At 39.4% G+C, this 13,360-nt stretch overlaps 1 protein-coding gene across 2 annotated transcripts in view; it reads right to left on the bottom strand.

The window, feature by feature from the left end:
- Nucleotides 1-13,360, bottom strand: part of LOC137135878 (phosphatidylethanolamine-binding protein 4) — a 47,147-nt gene that overhangs the window by 8,469 nt on the left and 25,318 nt on the right. Inside the window, exon 6 of one of the 2 annotated variants that reach the window (XM_067520594.1) lies at nt 10,778-13,221. The exons of the other annotated variant lie outside the window; for it this stretch is intronic. Coding sequence (XP_067376695.1) covers nt 13,205-13,221 — 17 coding nt within the window. The 3' untranslated portion in view covers nt 10,778-13,204. Of the gene's footprint in view, nt 1-10,777; nt 13,222-13,360 lie in introns of those variants that run through there. 2 annotated transcript variants of the gene reach the window in all.

Below are 13,360 nucleotides of genomic sequence, written 5' to 3'. Positions count from 1 at the left end.
GGCTGCATCCTTGAGTGGGAGGAAAATGACTAAATATGTTGTCTGTGAAATGGCCCAAAACCCACTTGAGGTATGCACGGAAGTCCCCATCACAGGCATCAAATATCTGGTCTTGGTACCTATTTCTGTCCTCTTTTCTCCACACACAGGCTCCCCCCACAGGGTAACAAAGGTACTGGACAACATGCAATGGCAAAAAACATGTTGGACACAGGGCTTTTTTTGACAATGCCTTTGATCCTATTTTTTGACAAAGAAAAGGAAAGATTTATTTTTATTTTTATTTATTTTTTTTGTCATAGGTAGAACAGAAGAATAGGATACTGAACTAATCATATCAACATTTATCAGAAATACTGTAGCCGGCCAGTTGATTGGCAGCTGATGAAATACTGTTTGAAGATGACCAAAGTGTCAAATAATAACACAACTCTATAGTGAAATACATATCGTGTCTGTAATTCTATGCCAGAATTACTGACATACACTTAAAACTTAGTAATAGCAACTGATACATTTAATGTTATAAATTTAATCATTTGTATTTTTACTTTTTCTGTAAAAGTCTGTATCAGTATTGAGCCATGTGGCCCCTATTGTGGATCAACTTATCCATAATCTTGTGACGGCTGTTTATGAGGTTTACCAATCTCAGAGTGCACAGCACCAGTGTTTACACAGATTGATAAAATTCAGAAGATTAGTCTCAACTGTGAGTATCTTCATCTACTGATCAGTGAGAAAAAAAGCTTTATTTAGAAATAGCAAGAGTCCTGCAGCCTGAAGGATCCAAACCCATTGCCATAGCAACAGGTAGTCAACATTTGAGCGTGCAACATTTTCCCACATCTTAATGCTCCGTTCTCGCTCACTCTCCATGGCACCCTCTGCCCTTTTAATTTCATTACAATACATAGAGTAAAAACAACAGCATGCAATATTGAAATTCAGCCAAATAATAAAAGACAAGTCAATCATATGCAGAATCACACATATTTATATTCACACAATATCAAAATCTTAAAAATAATCAGTTTGTGGTTGTAGTGGTTCATATATTCCAGAACATAGTCAATGTCACAGTTGTTGTGACAGGGCAGTACAGTGTTCAGGTTGCAGACTCTCAATATTCACAGAGTGACTGACTCGCACAAGCTCATCTACAGGACAGTCTCACATGTTGGGCAGCCTCTCTCAGGGCCCCTGCTGTGGGGGTGGGGCATGGAGCACAAAATGTTCTGACCGCTAAATGACTGACAGCTGCTCATCGTGTTGTGTTTTGTTTATTAGGAAATTTTCAACTTAAAGCAATGTTTCTTTTAAAGGTGTATCATCCCATCCTTCTAGTTATGCAGAAACAGACATTAAATGTTTATAAAACATTTTCTAAAACAATTAGATCAGGGTTGAGTTGACCTAACTGAAATAATCTAATGTCTTGTGACTCTACTGAATTGCAGTATTTTCTTTGTAAACCTACCAATGCAAATCTGAGTGATCATAATATCATAAATTAGGGACACAATGGTACCACCAATGAGTCTTTGGGCAAGCTGTGGTGTCTCATTTAAGTTATTTAAAATCTAGTCACTTCATTTATTTAATATTTTATGTGACAGATGTTATGACTTTTTAAAGCACACAATTTTTACATATAGTAAATCTATTACAGCTTTGTTAAGGGGGAACCAAAAGCCACATAGTGCATTGAGGAAGTTAACCTCGGATTGATGATACCCTCAGCTAGGACAATACTCTGAGCTCAGGGTTAGAAAAGTTAAAAGTGTTGAGACTCCACACTCCTGACACCATTAAGTACAAGAGAACAGCATACATTTTACACACTGAGGATAACTACAATATGTTGACATGAATGGTGGTGCAGATAAAAAGAATTACAATTACCCTGATAGGTGTCAAATGAAAGAATAAAACAGATCTGTGTAGATCATAAATAGGTGACTGTTATGTATTATATGTATACTTATAATCCAAATATGAAGCGTGTAGCAGATCTATACAGAATAGTTAACATAGTATAAATCCACCAGCCCTAGTTGTTTCTGTAAGCATGCTGCTAAATAGAAAAGCAGCAGTGTAAAAAATGAGTAGCTTCAGTGTTTCAACTGTTGGACATTTGCAAGTTATGTCATTTCAACAGCTGAAAGTTGAAAACATGAGGAATGGCTTCATTATCCATGCAGTTACCAAGGAGCACAGTATCAGTGTTTCTCTGTAAACATTCTCTCATCTAGGCATTACACTGGAATATTACATGATAATTCATCAAACTCAAAACATTCACGACCACCTAAATTTGTGGCTATATTGTAGTTTGGGACTGTTCTGTACACACTTTGAAGCAGTAAGGCCCATATTTACAAGGGTAGGGTAGAATATTAAATTTTGAAGTTTTAAATGGGTGGTAGGTATACAATCTATGAAGCAATAATACCAGTGTTACATTATAAACTCTCGAATTAAAAAGACAGAAGAGCTTGGTATTTCACAGCATTATTTGAGCAACATAAATACCATATACCACTGTAATAGATTTTGTGCAAAACATAAGTTGTATGTATTAATTGTACAATTTTGATTGTTTGTAATATAAATCGCCAACTGTGGACCAGTTCATTACCCAGTGTATGAAAATATACAAGTAATTTGTAAGTGTCATAAAATAAAGAAAATGAAAATCCCCCAAAAAGTTACAAACATTTTTACAGAGGGACATATCCAGCAGCCAATTCAAACTGTAATAAAGAAATAGGAAAACTCAATATGGTGCCTGACTGATTGAACGTAACAGTCAAATGCAATGAGACTACGCATTCCATCCTCGTACGAGGGGAATACCCATTCTTGTGACTGCGATAGTGAATCACACAGTGAGCAGTGTGGGAGAAGCACAGAATGACAGATACAAAACTGAAAGCATCAATATGGTTGTTTACTATGTTACCTAGACTGTTTATAAGACTAGAATAACAGAACTCTGACAGATAAAGGTGCTTAAATCTGTCAAAGAAGAGCACCACATTATAGATCATAGAGTGATAACCACTGAGCAGTAAACAGGAGTGGGAGAATAATGCCAGTTGGGGGATACGTCAAATATAAACATGAATGCAATCAATTAAAAATCCGTCAGGTTTGAGTTTATTGTTGGATTATACTTCAGTGTGAGAGCCAATTCTCTAGAAATCACTACTGCTGTTTGAGTCCGGACATCTACGGATGTATGCATGACAATGTGGAGTCCCGTGTGAGGGGACACCACCTTGATTACACACTTCCACGCATAATGTGCCCTGGCAAATGGACCGTGAAAAAGAATCTCCACGAGTTGACCATGACCTCTGATCTGCCCGTGAGGGGGAAATCACAGCAAAACAGCACTGTGGATTTAATACACAAAAATAACCATGTGAATATTTGATTGAATATGTCATTTGTTGCTTGTTCCTAAAAGTTAAAAAACTCTTTTCACTAAATATGTTTTTGTCTGTAGCCAGGCAATGGTTCCTTCTTTAGATTAAAGATCAAACTAATTCGCGTCCAGCTGTGGTGTTACGGACACTTCATCCTGCCTCTCCATGCTGTTCATCGTGGCACAGCTTGCCTTCATGTTTTATTGACTCTATTTCACACTCTGACTCAGACAAAAGCAGAAAGGATTCCGAACAACCTACACGTTGTGAGCAATGAATAGTTCTGAAAATCTGGAAAAAGCTTTGCAGCAGAGCGTTTTCTGTGTCACGTAATAGCCTGACACTTCAAAAACCAATGTTCAGCGCAACAACCACCAAGGCCGATGCAGGCCAGCTAATTTACCCACATTACGAATCAGACTTAGTTCAGAGTTGACAGCAGTGTTACCACAATGATGATCACCATCATGATATTTTTAAAAATGATGACTGATACACCTCAAATGGGTCTAGAACAGCTGGAGGCACAACCAAATATAAACTTATATAAATGTTTGAAAATTAACTTAACATTACATAAATTTGTATTTCTCTAGGCCTTGGAGGAGACAGCGGGTTGTGTTTGTATAATGTGTCGACATAACTTCCGCTAGGAATCCTCTGACAAGAGCTGATAGGTAGGAGTCTGAGAGGACATGGTGGGTGGGTGCCAGGGTGCGGTTTCACCAGGAATACCCACTTGCCCAAAAACCCTTCTCCTTCTCTGTGTGGGTGAGTGCTTCCCTTTGTCAGCAAGAGTTACTCATGCACCTCCTTGTATATCCATCGCTTCCCTCCCCCTCCTTTGCACACCCTGTAAACCCACACCTACGACGATCAGCACCCACGTCCTTCTAATGCAGTTCTGAGAGCATCATTCTCTCTTTTACTTTCAGTCAGGCTAACAGACGGGGAGAGAGAGCATGACAGATGGTGTTCACAGCTCTATTTCTGAGGCTGGACTTGTACCGCCACAGCCCCCCGCCTCCCCTTCCCTCGCCTATTCCACTCAAGCCAAGTGCTTATGACTGCTTCCTCATCTTTGCCTCAGTAATCAGCCCATTCATTTGAAGGGTTATTGTGAATTGAAAATCTATGTCTCACAAGGAAACTTACCATTTACAGGTTACACAAGTTTTTTTTTTTTTCAAAGAGGAAGACAGAAGCACATTACTGAGAACTTCATTATGTTGACGAGGCAAAAACAATGGATTTCTGTTCGAAAGTAAGAGAAAGTCTGATATATGCACTGGTGCAGGGTTTTCACACCAAGACTTGCTTACTGGTGTGCAAGCTACAATACGTGCAGTTTCTTTTGTTAGTTAGGTAGAAACTGATTAGAAGGCTTAAGTTTTCCCCACCTGGCTCTCCCACTGTCCACTGCAGTGGTGATATTGGATGATTGAGATAGTTTGTTCCTCCCAGTGATAATGCTGTCCCCTGAAAGTCAGATCCTGTCACTGACTCGAGGTACAAGATAAAATGTGAAGCATCCATATGGCGTTGCAACTTTGTATGGATTGAACAATATAGGGCAACAGTGCAAGGTAACAGTAGAGAAGACCCTTGAAGACTACCAACTGGACTCTAAGGCCATCAGGAGATCTACACTCCTGAGCCCGGACCCGGGAGCACACCTTTCATCAGTGGTTTCAGCGGTCTGTGACTTTCTCTCACAGTGACTAAAGTCCAATTCATGGTTTCTCTGGCCATGGGTGCTTAACCCTGTCTGGGCATCCACATGCAGCCCAAAATTTGAGTCCGCGCAGACTGTCCAAACTGCAATGTGCCAACTGTGCATACACCACAAAAGAAATCTGAACAATCTTTTTTGCAACCCGTGTGGAGTATGTAGTGTATATTCCCCATACCTGGACCTATTCTCATTAAGCTGACAAACACACAGACGACTTTTTTAGATTTTATGTTGTTCATCGAAATACAACAAGCAGTTCTTGTTCTTTTCTGCTGTGCATGTGTAAAACATGCCCCCGTCTGTCTAAGAGTATGCAAAAAACATGAAGTAACCTTAAAGGGTCTCTGTGGAGTTTGTCACAACCTGCATGTTTAAAAACTTGACAAAGTTGGATTTTGCTTGATGATTTCTATTACAATAGACAATGATCCACACTTAACCTTCCGGAATTCTTCTGAATTAACAGAGAAGAGGTGCATAAAACAGACACATACAGTATATATGTCTCTGTAACTGAGGCTAAAAAAGTGTGAAGAGACTGAACCACATGCCAAAGAATGGCTTCAGAGCTGACAGATGGCTCAGTCTTTTCAACTGCATGGCAGACCCAAATTATACCATATTCCTCAGCTGAAACCTCTCTGGTTTTCCTCAAAACCTGGTCATGATCGGTTGTTGCTGGTTACCTTCTGCTCCTCAAATATATTAATGTAGCACTTAAAGTACTGCTCTTCCCAAACAAAACCCCATCAAGAGATTATAATGATCATTATTAAATCAATCATCACTCCCCTAATACTAATTTTTTCTTGAGAAATATTATATTTCAACACGTGTTTTTGCAAAAGTCTGATAATGTGCTTCCAGGATGATTAGCTGGTAAAGAAATCTAATGGTGATCAGCTGAGCGGGGTGTACTGGCCTCAGCAGGACATGGTGAAAGCAAGTGGGGGAGTCACCCTCGATCTGCTTCAGCGCATCAACAAATTAACCCACTTAACAATAGTGTGCTGGACCAATGGCTTTAGTAAAGAAACTCATTTGGCTCTGGTAATGAACTGAGTTGGAAACACAAACAGTCCAGTTATTAAGTGAACTCCAGCCATCACTGGCTGGAGCGCCTGACACACTGTGATGTACTAAACCTAAACTCATTTAGTTCTGTTCATTATTAGGAAAGCATACTATTACTCAAATTACTGACTTAGGAAACTATCCAACCAATTCATTATTACATCCATCCATTCCGTCTAATTTGCATACATTACAAATTCAGCTCATTGGTCAGCTCAGAGCAGATTGGGCCTAACAGGGCAGCACACAAGCAAGGGAGAGACTGTTTTAATAAGCTAATATCATCTATCCTGGGTGCCGCTTCCCTTACAGTAACTGTGTGTGTGTGTTAGTGAGTATGGGTGCTGATGAGTCTGTACTTTAGTACTGTTGAGGGAAGCCCAAGCCTGAGTTCCCAAGGTAACAGTCAGTTTGAGTGGGGGATGGCTGACTCATTTGAAGGGAATCCTGGAACCTGAACAAGGCTGCCCACTCGCCCCACCCCCAGCTTCATCAGCACAACAAGCAAACAAGGCACTGACATGTCCCTATATAGGGCTTCCCACTGATGGGGGTGGCAGTGGTGAATCCCAGCCTCAGCTTGCCTACAAGTAGCATCAGAAGACACACACAAACACAAGGCCTCACAGCTCCATGGCTACAGTGGTTTCTGGCAGCAAGAGTGAAAAAGCAGGAAGACAGTAAAGGGAGAGATGCTAATAGAGCTGTATGCCTACAAATAGACCCTGAAGTGCTGGATTCTGATTACTATATGAAGGGATGGGGAAGATGTAAGGGGGTGGCCTAGGTAGTGAAAGATTAAGCTTATTAAACAGTCAAAGGCAGAGAATTAAAATAGTTTTTGAGGTGTGACACAGTGACACAAAATAAATGAGTATCAAAACCTTGTGGGCCTTGACATGGAGGCGGACGAGAAAAAGAAGAGAGGTAGACGATGAGGGAGGAGTTTGAGTAGGTGGACAAGAGAATGGACTTTTTGTCCACACAATTAATTTAATTATTAAGAAATTAAAAAAGATCAACGGCCGTGTAATTGACCACTTAATTAGTTCAAGGTCTTTCTGTTCTTTTGACTTTGAAGGGCCAGAGTGCAGCTAGATGGAAAGATTTTGGTGACAAATCCTGCCGTTTTCAATACTTACTTAAACACAAAATATGTTTAAAACTGGTTTATGTAGGATTAAACCAACATTTTATTATTCCTAAAAACCACACATGCCTTTAAAAAAAAAAAAAAAGAATAATAATTTCAGGAACAGTAAATTCTGTCCACAAACAAAAACTATATATGTATAGTCAGTAATCCTTGCTGTTAAGAGAGCCATTTGATTTGCTTCTGTCCACAGTTATATCTGTTGATAACTCTATAGTTCATTCAGTGTCTTTAGTCATTAACAACTGAGAGCTGGTACAAAGGGATTTAAGAGGCAGCATTACTGTTTTGAATCGCTGGATGTTTAATTCTTCTATTATAATTGAGGTAGGAGCGAGACAGAGGTTATGGTAACTGCTGGAAACCTGTCCCACTTCACAGAAAGGTTAATGAACCTTACAAGTCCTATGGGAGATGGAGTATGCTGTTAATTTGACAAACGTGGGAAATAAATGCTTTTATGCTTTTATTGACGGTGACCAATAGCGGCCTTTGCTGGAATGAAAGGTTTTAGTCTTTTGGGTGCTTTGCTATGAGGCAAAACAATAATGTGGAATGCATTTGTTGAAAGAAACTAAGTACATAATTGTTTGAATAGCAATTTCAGGCCAAAAAGCATCTTCATTATTAATTCCTACTTTTGGGGAACATATACTGTGCAAAATGTACAGTAACCTAATTCATGTTATGAAACAACTGCCTTTATTCTGAATACATTTGTGGGAATGAGGGATTTTAAAAAGCTGTATTTTAAAATCTACATATTTCCACATTCCATTTTATTCACCGTTGGTCTGGGTTTCATTTTAACAGGGCACTGAGGGTATAATATACTGACAGCTGGAGAGGAACATGTGTAACAGTGTCGGCACTAACCTGAATTAGTCAGTGGGATAGAGGGAATTGTACCAAAAGGTGCCCATGATACATCTCATCAGGAACCAACATCATATACAGTGTGCATTATCAAGAGATTAAATGGATGCTGTCCTGCCCATTCAAAGAGCCGTACAAAGGCAAAGTTCTGGTTCCACACAGACTTTCACTGTGGCCTAAATCGACAAGTAGGAGTTCGGACAACATTTATTCGTTGCTTAAAGTGGCCTAGTTTTCATTGATATTAAAGCTATAATATGCAACTCAAGCTGGTGCTAGCAGTCAGAATCAATCTGCTCTCCTCCATGCAGCGTTCCCCCTCCTGCTCCGCTACATTCCGACAGGCTCTGCCCAGTACTTAAGGTGGTCATCATTATGAAATTACAATCATTGAGAATGCCCCAAATCTTTCTTATCAGGCTGAAATAATTTAAATTATCTGATATTTTAGAAGGACTCAAAAAGCCAATCTCTCTGCAGGAGATAGTGAGCAGGATTAGTCCTGGGCCTTTGTTACCAAATTTTGCGTTTTATAAGGCACCAAATGTTTTTTATTGGTTGCTATTCCAGTTCAGCACCGGACTCTCGCGAAGCCATGCTGTTGTGATGGATGTACTACGTGGTTTAGCATTGTGTTGCTTAAATATGCAAGACCTTCCCTGAAAGAGACATTGTCTGGATGGGAGCATATGTTGTTATAAAACCTCTATGTACTTTTCAGTATTGATGGTGCCTTTCTATATGCTTAAAGCTGCCCACACCATAGGCACTAAAGCACCCCCATACCATCAGAGATGCAGGCTTTTGAACTGTCTACTGATAATAAGCTAGATGGTCCGTCGCCTCTTTAGTCCGCACGAGACGGCAGCCATGGATTTTAAAAACTATTTCAAATTTTGATTCATCTGACCACAGAACAGTTTTCCATTTTGCCTCAGACCATTTTAAACGAGCTTTGGCCCAGAGAACACAGCTGTGTTTCTCGATCATGTTCACATGCATTCTTCTTTGCATGATACAGCTTTAACTAACATTTTTGGATTGTATGTTAAACTATATTCACAGACAGTAAATTCTGGAAATATTCCTAAGCCCATGCAGTGATGTCCAGCAGATAATCATGTCTGTTTTTAATGTAGTGCCGTCTGAAGGCCCAAAGATCACATGCATCCAGTTTTGAACTTCAGCCTTGTCCCTTGCTTACAGAGATTTCCCCTGACTCTCTGAGTCTTTTGATGATAATATATAGTGTAGATGAACATTTTTCTGAAATAATTTTGTTTGTTTTTAGATGCAGTTTATGACAGTTGTCAAATGCTTCCCCATTTGTCTTTTTTATTTGCAGCAATTACCTTTTTGAGATGTGTTGCTGCCATCAAATTCAAAATGAGCAAATATTTTCCATGAAATGTTAAAATTTCTCAGTTTTAACAACTGATATGTTGTTTGTTCTATTGTGAATAAATATGGGTTGATGAGATTGGCAAATCATAGCATTCTGTTTTTATTAACTTTTTAGAATTGGGGTTGTATTTGAAAAAGTTACATGAAGTATCTTTAAGTAAAACAAACATTTCATATGTAAGTAAACTTGATAAACTCTCACTTAAGAACGTGAAAATCTTTCTGTGAAAACTGAACAATAAATTATTTCTAAGACTTTTAAAACTCTCACACCAAGTTAAGATATTGATTGTGTCTAGTACTGGTGGAAAATATCTAAGTACATTTACTGAAGTTCTTTGCAGTATATTTATTTTATGCTACTAAATACAATATACTTATTTAAGTAACTTCCATTATTAGCACAGTTCTTTTTAACCTAATTTCTGTCTTTTCTTTTGTGCAACTGTCCAACAGACATTGCGATAGTCAAAGGGCTAAACTAAGACCCTCCTAAGTTTATAGACTGGTCTCAAATATCCTCATGAAAACATTATTGTTTATGATACCCCCCTCTCTAATGAGCCAACTTACTGTCTCTGTCTCTCACCCTTTCTTTCTCCCAGCAATACTATGGGCATGGTTTCCTGTGCCTGTGTGCACAGTATTTGCCAAACGAACACACACAAATCTGAGCTCCACTATCCCTCTTAACCTTTGACCTTGGCTTATTGTTACCTGTGAGCGGCACTGTGGCAAACATGTTGTACAAGTACTGTACAGCCCTGCAAGCTGTTTGTGTTCTACAAGCATGGAGGGCAGGGGAGGAGGGAAGGAAGAGAGGGAGCTATTTAATCCCCCCCAAAGGAACTCCCCTCTCAACCCGTATCGTGAACTCGCAGGCAAATCGCGTTGCTGGAAGGCACACCACACACACACTGCTGTCTTTTTAATTTCATCAGCTGAAAGAAATCTATACAGTGCTTTGGAATCGGACTGAGCTGCGGAGAGAAGTGAACTATACGGCACCCTGGAATGTAAACAGGTTTCTCACCAAGTGTAGCATAAAAATATCACATTGTAAAAAAACCTCTTGGCTATGATAATGGTCAATAGTACAGATCAGAGGTCTTAGTAGATTTTATGGTTGTTAGTCTTACAGCATATCAACAAGAACAAGTTGAACAAATCCAGAGAACAATTCAGAGGAAATGCAGCAATCATAATAAAATTATTCAGCTGTAACACGGATAAAAATATTGGCTTTCACTGAATATATTGTATTAAAGGTGGCTTTTTGCTTGTTGTTGTAAAAAACATTTTCTCCTGAGAATACTAGGATTGCTGTCTTTAAATCCCATGCAGTCAGCTGCTTACTTAGAGATGGACACGGGCTGCACAGATTGGACAGTCTATGATTTCCATCAACATCAAGTGATAATTGTCAAACCTCTATCACTAAGCCCTGCTACCCATGATGAGATAGTGATGTTTTCAGTTGTTTCATGTTTGCAGCAGATTCCATGTGAGTAGAAAATTCATTGTACACAATCAACGCTCCATCCAGCGATAAATGTATTGTTCATTACACAATGTGCACTACTTCTTTACACTAAAACTGCAATTTTCTAATTTTATAGTTTAGTATAACTTTTGGAATCCAAACAATCATAATCAGTACATAGAGTTAGACAGGCCTCTATAATATCTGCCAACTTTGCATTCATAGCTGTCACACTTAATTATCATGCCAAAATACAAGAAAATATATTGGCTGCAGGAGGTCTTTTGTGAAGTCTTTGTTTTTGTGTACAATTAACTGGCAAGCATGCTATATACTTAAGTAAGGGCTATTTTAGGTGAGCATAATTGTTAGTGAGTTGTTTTTATCAGCATGCCTCACTCCCCTTCAACACACCCTATCAGGAGACACCACTAAGAGGACAGCCACGACCCTAGTAACCCCCCACTAACCCTGACATTTGTTCATTTACCCGCCCCTCTCTCTTTCCCCCCTTCTGGTTTCTGTGCCAATTTTTTCCCCTTCTTGTCCATGTCTGTCAAAATTGACCAGTTTACAGGGGAACAGGTAGGCAGACTTCAGCAAGCCCCCCACCTGTACCCTGAAAGACACAAATTCGCACGTGGGGCCGACTGCCAGAGATCCTGCTTTACTGACTGAAGTGGAGGGGATGAGAAGGGGGGGGGGGGCATGACAAAGACGACAGCTTGTGTGGGGGAACATTGTCTGCGGCTGCGACTAGAAATCTTTTCAGGAAAAACAGGATTTTATACACAATGGTCGTGGGTGTGAAGAAAGGGGGCACATATTAAAAGAAGAGTCTTTATGTGTGTGCAGCTACTGATTTTTAAACTGTATTTGCATGGAGAAGGTCCAACGTGTTCTTTTTTTCCCCTACTAGGCTATAGTGTGACAGAATGGATCAAAGAGGGCTTTCCAGGTTGTCCTTTTTTTCTTGGAGAGTAATCATGATATATCCAGGACAGCAGGGTAGAAATTAAAATAGCACACAGATACATAGCAGGCCTACTTACTTAAACTGAGCAACATTAGAAAGATGCTGTATACATTTCTTTTTCCTAGATAAAGACACAAAATGTATTCGGTAAAAACAAAATAAATCGGTTTCTTAAAAAACAAAAAACATTAGGCAACATTTAAAAACTGTAATTTATGGATGATTATTCCCTTGCTGCCTAAACAATATTCACGATGAAATACAGCAGGTCACGTTCTTCATGCAGTGAAACCTCCTCAATCATCTCACCACGGCAACCACAGCAGGGTCAGTTGTTATAGAGATGGCAAGAGGCTTGGTAGGTTATCAGCTACAGTATTGTGTGTGGTTGTGTGTGTATTGTGTGCATTTGTTGTATGTGGACGGGGGTTGGAGCTGACAATTGAGCGGAGGATTCTTATGTAATTTTCCCTTTAGGTGGTGGAGAACAGTGAGAGCAGCAGCCCACACTGAAGAAGAACCTGTTTGTTAATAAGCTGCATGTATAAGATCGATAGCATTATCACAGGATGTTTGTACACAAGCCCGAGGGGTGTCCAGATGGAGCAGAGCCATAGGGGAACAGAAACCATGACAGTGAGTGCAGGTACAAAGTTGGCACATCACTCCACAAAGCACTAGTTTCTGTTCTATTCATCTTTTCAAACCTTTCACTCATATTCACAAATCCATGCATTCTCTGAGCAGACAGACACGCATCAAAGAGTACAATCTTAACTAAAAGGTCATGCTCCAAATGCTAAACAAAAGAAGAGCGACACGAAAACAATAATAATAATATTAATAATAAGAAAACAAAACAAAACAAAACAAAATAAGCTCAACTAACAAACACAAGCATCCAATTCTGGCTAAGAGGCTGTGAGGAGAGTCTGGTGCAGTTTAGTGAGGGATTGACTTCCAAAAGCTGAACTCCATGTAGTACCACCTCTGACATTTTTCTGGATGTAGCTGACAGCAGGATGAGCACTGTTCTAAATGTTAAGCACCTCCAGCTGGGTTTCCATGTTTAAGGGCCATTGTTGACTTGAATGAATGGAGGTTTTGGTAATTGTGAGAAAGAAAGAAAAAAGATTATTGAACTACATGTAAAGGATCAGGGTCAAAATAATTCAATCTATATTCAAAAGTAGACAATACAGTTTACAGGTTATATAATGAGAGT

This window comes from Channa argus, chromosome 11 (genome assembly GCF_033026475.1).
Source record: "Channa argus isolate prfri chromosome 11, Channa argus male v1.0, whole genome shotgun sequence".
In the NCBI taxonomy this organism is placed as follows: domain Eukaryota; kingdom Metazoa; phylum Chordata; class Actinopteri; order Anabantiformes; family Channidae; genus Channa; species Channa argus.
Note: the sequence above shows the minus strand (reverse complement) of the source record. Positions and strands in the feature narration are given on the sequence as shown.